The 9,865-nt window shown below is 38.0% G+C and overlaps 1 protein-coding gene and 1 pseudogene across 1 annotated transcript in view; both read right to left on the bottom strand.

Annotated features, from left to right (window-relative positions):
* LOC110288473 (submaxillary gland androgen-regulated protein 2-like) overlaps positions 1-6,372 on the bottom strand; it is a 14,739-nt gene extending 8,367 nt beyond the window's left edge. The window contains 2 exon segments of the mRNA XM_021154811.1: positions 2,937-2,953; positions 6,310-6,372. Of these exon segments, the coding sequence (XP_021010470.1) occupies positions 2,937-2,953; positions 6,310-6,372 (80 nt within the window).
* A 1,051-nt stretch (positions 6,373-7,423) lies between these two features.
* LOC110288472 lies at positions 7,424-8,078 on the bottom strand (annotated as a pseudogene).
* Positions 8,079-9,865: the final 1,787 nt, after the last annotated feature.

Raw genomic sequence — 9,865 nt, forward strand, 5'->3', positions numbered from 1 at the left:
GAAAAAAATGTTCAACATCCTTAATCATCAGGGAAATGCAAATCAAAACAACCCTGACACTCCACCTCACAACAGTCAGAATGGCTAAGATCAAAAATTCAGGTGTTAGCAGATGCTGGAGAGGATGTGGAGAAAGAGGAACACTCCTCCATTGTTGGTGGGATTGCAAGCTTGTACAAATACTCTGGAAATCAGTCTGGCGATTCCTCAGAAAATTGGACATAGTACCACAGGAGGATCCTGATATACCTCTCCTGGGCATATATCCAGAAGATGTTCCAACTGATAAGAAGGACTCATGCTCCACTATGTTCATAGCTGCCTTATTTATGATAGCCAGAATCTGAAAAGATCCCAGATGCCCCTCAACAGAGGAATGGATACAAAATATGTGGTACATTTACACAATGGGGTACTACTCAGCTATTAAAAAGAATGAATTTATGAAATTCCTAGGCAAATGGATGGACCTGGAGAACATCATTCTGAGTGAGGTAACCCAATCACAAAAGAACTTGCACAATATGTACTTACTGGTAAGTGGATATTAGCCCAGGAATTTAGAATACCCGTGATATAAGATAAAATTTGCTAAACGCATGAAACTCAAGAAGAATGAAGACCAAAGTGTGGACACTTTGTCCATTCTTAGAATAGGGAACAAAATACCCATGGAAGGAGTTACAGTGACAAAATTTGGAGCTGAGACTAAGGATGGACCATCTAGAGACTGCCATATACGGGAATCCATCCCATAAACAGCTTCCAAATACTGACACCATTGCATACACTAGCACGATTTTGCTGAAAGTACCCAGATAGAGCTGTCTCCTGTGAGACTATTCTTGGACTGGCAAACACAGAAGTGGATGCTCACAGTCAGCTATTGGATGTTTCACAGGGCCCCCAATGGAGGAGCTAGAGAAAGTACCCAAGGAGCTAAAGGGATCTGCAATCCTATCGATGCAACAACAATATGAACTATCCAATATCCCCTCCCCCCCCCCCGTAGTTCGTGTCTCTAGCTGCATATGAATCAGAAGATGAACTAGTCGGCCATCAGTGGAAAGAGAGGCCCATTGGTAGTACAAACTTTATATGCCTCAGTACAGGGGAATGCTAGGGCCAAGAATTGGGAGTGGGTGGATGGGGGAGTGGGTGGGGTACCATGTGGGGGAATTTTGGGAAAGCATTGGAAACATAAAAAAAAAATAAATACCCAATTTTAAGAAAATGTGCTTCATATTTGTCCTTCAAGAGTCTGAACAACCGATAACTGAAAAGAGAAAGCTTTGGCTTAAGAATACATGTTTTGAAATGTACAGTTTCATTTGTGCATTTTGTTTTATTTTACAATTGCAGTTCTATGGCAATAAGTTTCTGTAAACTCATATTTGAGATGATACCACTTTAAATTGGTCACATTTATTTCTCTTAATAAAGAATAGATAAGGGAGAGTTCTTCCTATTTAATACAAGAAAAGATGAAAGCATAACTTAGTACATAGACTAGCTTTAAGAGTGTACTCTCATTGTGTATACAGTGAATGTGCTAAAAATCTGATTTCTGTTATACAACTGAGTTCCATTGTACCTAGGACAGAAAGAAACATCATAATTTATGTCTGTTTTCTTCTAAGGTGTCTCAAGGGTTGTGATAAATTTTTGGAGCCAGATGGCCTGAATTCTTCTTTTATACCACTGCACACAGTAGCCTGTCATCTCCTCTATCAACCCTGTTGATAGCTTCCATGTGGGAGCTGAACACTGCAAATCTTGAAAGAATCATAGGAAATGTTTTTCACTAGTTTTTTTGAACAAATGTCACATATCTTTTTTTCTTGAACTATATTTCATATGAAGTTTAATATTGAGAAAAATATATTATAAATATACACTGTAGAATAATTCTCTTTGAGAATACATCTGACAGTAATCCATCATTAAGAATTTTAAAGAACTATAATTTACAGGAGGGAGAAAAGGGAATGACTGACTTTGGTGGAGTCACTAAGTGATCAACATGAATAATTTTCTGTTGTTTGCATAAGTTTTCAAAATGTAATACAGTTTATGACTCACTTTTTTGTTGGTACTTATTGTCACAGTAATGAAACAAGAATTTTTTGGGTGGGGGAATGAAAATTTTTTATTAGATATTTTCTTTTATTACATTTCAAATGTTATCCCCTTTCCTAGTTTCCCGTCCGAAAATCCCCTACCCTCAACCCCCTCCTCCTGCTCTCCAAACTACTCACTCCCATTCCTGGTCCTGGTATTCCCCTATATTGGGGCATAGAGTCTTCAAAGGACCAAGGGCCTTTCCTTACATTGATGACTGAATGTCTTACTAATCTAAGTGATCAACATGAACATTTTTCTGTTGTTTGCATAAGTTTTCAAAATGATATAGTTTATGACTCACTGTTTTTGTGTAGGTATTTATTCTCACACTAATGAAACAAGCATATCTTATAGGCAGCCCATTAAAATGGTATATGATGGATGGGCAATATATAACGTGAGGTTCAAGGGCTTGATATTCCCAGGTACTTACCTTGGAGAAACTTCTTAGCCAGTGAATGTATTGGTTAGAAACAATCTGGTCAGTTAAGTTTGAGTGTTGGAGTATGGATGTCCAGAACTCTTAGCACTTATATTTGTTGTAATATAATTTTATTGGGTATAAAGAAACACAAATCAGAACATAAAGGAACTTTAGCTGATGATTTACACACAGGAAGAATCCTTGCCCATATCACAGTGTGTTTATGATTTGTTTTCATTTCCAAATACACTCTGTCTCTAAGGGGTTGAGCCTTCCTTAGAAAGCTGTATATTGAGTCAACATGTAATTTTGTTTCAGGTAAATTCAGGGGGACCTCTGTTGCATACCCTGGTAAAGGAACTGGAGAGATCTTACATTATCAACTTACCAGAACACCTGAGAACTCTAGAACAAAAGCAAACACATCAAAAAGGAGTAGGTGACAGGAAATGGTCAAACTCAGGGCAGAAATCAACCTAATAGAAACAAAGAACAATTCAATGAATCAATAAATCCAAATGCTTCTTCTCTGAATCAATAAGATACATAATCCCCTAGCCAAAATAACTAAAGAGCCCAAAAGCAGTATACAAATTAACAAAATCTGAAATGAAAAGGAAGACATAATAACATAAATGAGGAAATTCAAAAAAAAAATCATCAGATCCTAATACACAGCCTATAGTCAACAAAACTGGAAAATCTAGATGAAATGGATGATTTTCGAATCAGATAACACATACCAAAGTTACATTAAAAGCAGGTAAACTATCAAAACAGGCCCATATCATATAAGGAAAAAAATTCAGTCATCAAAATCTCTCAACCAATAAAAGCCCAAGCCCTGATGGATTTGGTGCATTATTCTACAAGACAATCAATGAAGACCTAATACTAATATTTGTCAAACTATTTTATAAAACAGAAACAAAAGGAATTAGAAGGTGATAAACAATTCAGTAAAGTGGATGGACACAAAAATAACCCTAATTCATTCTATGTAGCCACAATTACTCTCATACCTATACCACACAAGGAGCCAACCATATAAAGAGATCTTCAAACCAAACTCCCTTATAAATATCCATGCAAAAATACTCAATAAAATTCTTGCAAACCAAATCCTAGTACACATCAAATCATCATTCACCATGATTAAGTAGGTTTCATCCCAGGGATGCAAGGTTGGTTCAATATATGAAAATCTATCAAAGTAATCCACTATGTAAACAAACTCAAAGGAAAAAACAATCTCAAGATCAACTTCTTAAATGTAGAAAAATCATTTGACCAAACAGAACCCCACTTCATTTAAAAGTATTGGAGAATTCAGGAATTCAAGTGCCATACATAAACATAATACAAGTAATTTGATGTAAGTCAATAGACAATACCAAATTAAATGCAGAGATACTTGAAACAATCTCACTAAAAATGACTGTGGAAATCAATCTGGAGGTTTTTCAGAACATTAGAAATAGATGTAGCTGTAGACGCATCTGTACCACTCTTGGGCATATATCTAAAAGGTGCCGCAAAATACCATAGGGACATGTGTTCCACTATGCTTATACCAGCCTTGCTTGCCACAGTCAGAAGTTGGGAACAACCAGTTGTCCCACAACAGAAGAACAGATACAGAAAATATGATTCATTTAGGCAATGGAATACTATTCAGCCATTAAGACCGAGGAAAACCTAAGTTTTGCAAGCAAATGGATGGAACAAGAAAATATCATCCTGAGTTCTGTAACTCAGACCTTAAAGTCATGAATGGTATGTAATTACTAATATGTGGATATTAACCAAAAAGGTACAGAATACCCAAGATGAAGTCCACAGAACTCAAAAAGATTAACAAGATGAAAGACCTAAGTGAGGATGCTTCAGTTTCACTTGGGAGGGAGAAGAAAGCAATCCAGTGGTGGTAGGGAGGGTCGAGATCTCAGAAGGAAAGTGGAAAGGGTTTGGGGTAAGAGGAGGATATAATCTTATATTGGGTTGGGGAAAAGGAATGAAGTCCTGAGGGCTAGCAGAACGAATGGAAACAGGCAACCCTGGGAGGTAGGAGGTTGGGGGGACCCTCCAAAGTATACCACAGACCTGGGAGGTGACAAACTTTCAGGACTCAAAGGGAGAGACCTACCATGAAATGCTCTACAACGGGGAGAGGGAAGTTGTAGACCCTCTTTCCAGCAGAAAGATATGGCATCAAGTGAGGAATGGGACTGCCATAGAACAGTCAAATCTCTACCCAATAATTTTTCCTGTCTGAAAGAACTGCAGGGATGGAAATTGAGAGGAGCCTGAGGAAAAGGAGGTCCAGCAACAGGCCAAAATTGGGATCTAGCTCTAGGGGATGTCCCAAGGCCTGACATTATTACTCAGGCTAAGGAGTGTTCACAAAAAGGGACCTATCATTACTGCCCTCCAAAAGACCCAACAAGCAGCTGAAAGAGTCAGATGCACATATTTGCACCCAAGAAATGGACTAATGCTGGTGACCTCTATAGTTGAATTAGGGAAACCCTGGAAGAAGCTGAGGAGGAGGGCAACCCTGTAGGAGGACCAGCAGTCTGAATTAACCTGGACACCTCAGATCTCTCAAACACTGGACCACCGCCAGGCAGTATACACCAGATGATTTGAGGCCCCTAACACATATATGGCAGAGGACTTCAGTGTCTGTGATCATTCAGAGAGGATGCACCTATCCCTTGAGAGACTGAAGGCCCCAGGGTGTTTAGAGATCTGGTGGGGTTGATGGTAGGGACATCCTTGCAGAGACAGGGCTGTGGGGAGGATGTATGGCAGGTGGAACAGTCATCTGGAGTCTTAAATAAATAAATAAATAAATAAATAAATAAATAAATAAATAAATAAATAAATAAATAAATAAATAAATAAATAAATAAATGCTAGATTAACAAAAGAAAAAAGGAGTTGAGTTATTTATTCTGATTGTTCTTATAGGTCATCTTTTCTTATGTTTTAATCTCATGTTATTTGTTAAGTTATCTTAAAAAGAAATGTTACGTGGGAAGTACAAACTTTTAAAAAGTTGAATTTTCATGTGATTTTAAGAAAGTATTTAGTAAGAACAATTAGAGAGACCATTAAGCTGTCTATTGAATACTTGTTGCTCTATTGCTAGTCACATATTCTCTGTCTCTGTCTCTGTCTCTGTCTGTCTGTCTCTGTCTGTCTCTGTCTCACTCTCTCTGTCTCTCTCTGTCAGGGTACCATGCTAATAACATTCATAATTTCTGAAAGAAAGGACTCTTCTGCTTACATAATCTTGGTTTCAGTTTTAAGTTTTAAACTGTAATAATGAAGCTCTATATTAAGTTTGAGCTTACAAGTTTCAATACTTCTAGTCTCATGTATTATTCTCACACATCACAAAGTTGACTTAGCAAAGTCATTTGTGTTTAGTTCTAAGAGTAAACCCAGAGCATTGTATTTCCAGTGGACTTGTTTTTGTTGGTTAGTGATCTGTTTTTCTTTTTCAAACTTGGGGCAGTGTGTCTTTAAGTGTAGTGTAAACCTCTATAAGCTATGTCAGTGATTCTCAGTTTTCCTAATGCTGTGACCCTTTCCTATACTTCCTCATGATTTGGTGACCCCCCAAACAAGTATTTTTTGTTTTGGTTTGGTTTTTGGTTTTTGGTTTTTTTTTTAATACTTTCAAACTGTTTGAAATCATAATGTAAATATCTAATATATGGAATATCTGATATGTCACCCTAAGTGATCATTACCCACAGGTTAACAATCACTGGTCTAGGTGTTCTTGAAATTAACAATGTCTTCTGAGTGGCCATTACTTCAGCTCTGTGCCATCAAACCAAGCCTTGCAAATTATTTTAAATAACCCAAACACACACAAACATATATATACACAAACATACACATAAACATATATACACATACACAAACATACACACACATACACACACAAATACACACACAACCAGGTGTTTGGTTTGAGATTTTCACTTAAATATTGAGAAAATAATATCATGCAAAAGACATCCCACACAAAACCACAACCAAAGTAAACCAAACCAAATCAAACAAAAGTGAGTCAAAAACTTTACAAAATATCATTGAGTTAGTTTTGTGTTGATAAACTACTTCTGGGGTGGAGCCTGCCTTGAAGTGTGGCTCATAAACACAGTGAGATTCTTTTGGAGAAAATACCAATCATGTATTAATTGCAAATATCTTCCTTGTAGTGATGGAAGCCCATGCACTCTCCCTGTCTCAGTGGAAGGAGTCCACTGGGCTTAACCTTTTGTAGGCATTGTCCATGTGGCCTTGAGTTCATGTGTGTCAGCCTAGATGTATACAGAAGACCATGTTTTCTTGGAATTAGCAATCTTGTCTGGATTTTTCAATCTTTCTGCATGGGTATGATGGGAGAGCTTTGATGATGATACCTCACTTAGGACTAAATGCTCCAACATCTTTCATACTTTTTACATTATCCTGTTATAGGTCTATGTTTTAGTTCAAATCTACTGTAAGAGGAAGCCTTTTTAATGAAGACTGAGTGAGGTACTTATATATTGGTATAGCAGTATGTCATCTTATGAGTTTGTTTATAGCTATACAGACACACACATTCATTCCTCTTACTGAGTGATTTTTTTCTGCTAATTTAAATAGCTTTATTATGCATTCTCTGTTAAAAATGTCACATAGTGTTGCCATATGTAATAATGCTACACCTGTATTTGGATTGACTTAATCTACTTCTTCAATAGTGGGGCCTTGTGAAGGAGAAAATGAAGAGCATTCCAGGTCAGCTAGGGCTATACAGAGAAAGTCGGTCTCAGAAAGCCAAAGGGGAAAAAAAGATGAAGGGCTTCTTCACCAGAGAGACCACTGGTCATTCCTCCAGGCACACCACCAGCATTCTGGTACAGCTATTAATGATAGGATGTAGGCTTTCTCCAGTTCTTTCTGCTGATGCTCAAATTCTTCCTTCTCTGCAGTCTGATTCTTATCCAGCCAGCTGATGATTTCATTACACTTGCCAAGAATCTTCTGTTTGTCCTCATCTTTGAACTTTCCTTGAAGTTTCTCATCTTCCACAGTTGCTTTCATGTTGAAGTCATAAAACTCTAGTGAATTCTTGGAGGAAACCTTATCTATCTGCTTGTCATCCTCAGCTATGTACTTCTTAGCTTCTTGGGCCATGCACTCAATATTCTTCTTGCTCAAGAGGCTCTTGTGTTTGCTGATTGTGATCTTGTTCTAATTCCCTGTGCTTTTAGCTATAACAGAAACATTGAGGATGCCATTAGCATAAATGTCAAAGGTAACTTCAATCTGAGGAACCCCTCAGTGTGTTGTAGGTATGCCTATGAGCTCGAACTATCCAAGCAGGTTGTTTTCCTTGGTCATGAAGGCCCTTTCACCTTCATACATCTGAATGAGTACAGCTTGCTGGTTGTCAGAGTAGGTGGTAAAGTTTGTGTCTGTTTTGTGCAAATGGTAATATTGTGTTTGGTTAGGACAGTCACTGTGTTTGGTTAGGACAGTCATGACTCTACCTCCAGTTTCAATACCTTGGGAAAGAGGAGTGACAACTAAGAGCAGTAAATCCTGACCATTCTCTGACTTGTCTCCAGATAGAATGTCTGCTTGGACAACTGCACCATAATCAACAGCTTCATTGGGGTGAATGATCTTGTTCAGTTTTTTTTTTTTTTCCATTGAGGAAGTCTTACAGAAGTTTCTGAATCTTAGTGAGTCTGGTAGAACCACTCTCCAGGCCAATATCATGGATGTATTACTTGTCTAGATGGCTTCTCAAAGATCCTTCTCTACAGGGTCTAGTTCACCACAGATCAGGTCAGCATTCAATTACTCAAATTGAGTCTTGGTAATGGAGGTATATATTTCAATTCCCTCATAGAGATGATCAATCTCAATACTGGCCTGGGTGCTGGAGGAGAGGGTTCACTTGGCCTGTTTACAGTCAGTGCAGAGTTCCTGACAGCTCTCTTGTTCTCACTGATGTCCTTCTTATGCTTTCACTTAAACTCAGCAGTGGAATGGTTAACAATTCAGTTGTCATAGCTTCTCCACCCAAGTGGGTGTCTCCAACTGTTGATTTGACTTCAAAAGGTATATCCTGAATAGTGACAAGTGACACATCAGAAATGTCATTCCCAAGTCAAAAATCAGCACATTTTTTCCAGGTCTGACCTTCTTATACAAACCATATAGCAAGCAATAGCAGCAGCAGTTGGTTTATTGATAATTCAATGTCCATTGAGGCCAGCAATAGTTGCAACATCTTTTGTTGCCTGCCTCTGGGAGTCAATGAAGTAAGCTGCCTCTGTGACCATAACATTGATAACAGTCTTTCCCACGTAAGCTACTCTAATTTCCTTCATCTTTTTCAGAACCATTGAGGACACTACCTCTGGGTAGAATGTTTTTGTCTCCCTTTGTATTTGAACTGGATCTTGGATCTGCCTGAATCATTCACGACCATGAAGGGCCAATGCTTCATATCAGACCGAACAATAGCATCATCAAACCAATGTTCAATCAGACATTTTCCATCAAAAACTGTATTGGTGGAGTTCATTGCATCCTGATTTTTGTAGCATGCCTATAATTCTGTGTCAGTAAAAGCAGCATAGCTCATTGTACTGTGATTACCCTGGTCACTGACAATTATTTACCCATTTTCATACTTGAAGACAACCACACAGAAGTAGGTGGTGCCAAGATCTGTGCCAACAGGTCATTTGGATATGGTTGCTTGGATATAGGCCCGTCTATGCTGACAAGTTCACATGAATCCCCTAATTATGCCTCTGCATTCAATGAACACACCTACTAAGTTTATTTAGATTATTTCATATATAATTTTATCCAGAGCTGAACACTTGGGATTGCGTGGACTATGTGTGTGCTTGTCCCTGATCTAGAGTGTTTTCCCCCTTCTCAGTGGTCTTTAATCACATTTAGATCCTTATCTGGTGGTGGAACTATGTAGTAGTTCTTCTGACCCCATTGGTGTGTAACCTGCTACTGACATTATACTGGTCAGCTCTATATATTTATATGTAAAGGTAGTTCTTCATCATAAAAAACAAAGATTTATCTTACCTTTAAATCCAATGTGGACTATTATACATACANAGATGGTCAAAATAAGGTGAATAAGTTCATGGAGTGCCCATCATGAACCGATGCAAGTGTCATGGAACCCTAACTTTCCTGTATATCCTCATTTCTATTCCAACCTGCTCTGTCCTTAATAGACTTAGAATGAAGAAAAGTACTCAACAT

This window comes from Mus caroli, unplaced genomic scaffold (assembly GCF_900094665.2).
Source record: "Mus caroli unplaced genomic scaffold, CAROLI_EIJ_v1.1 scaffold_18182_1, whole genome shotgun sequence".
NCBI lineage: Eukaryota > Metazoa > Chordata > Mammalia > Rodentia > Muridae > Mus > Mus caroli.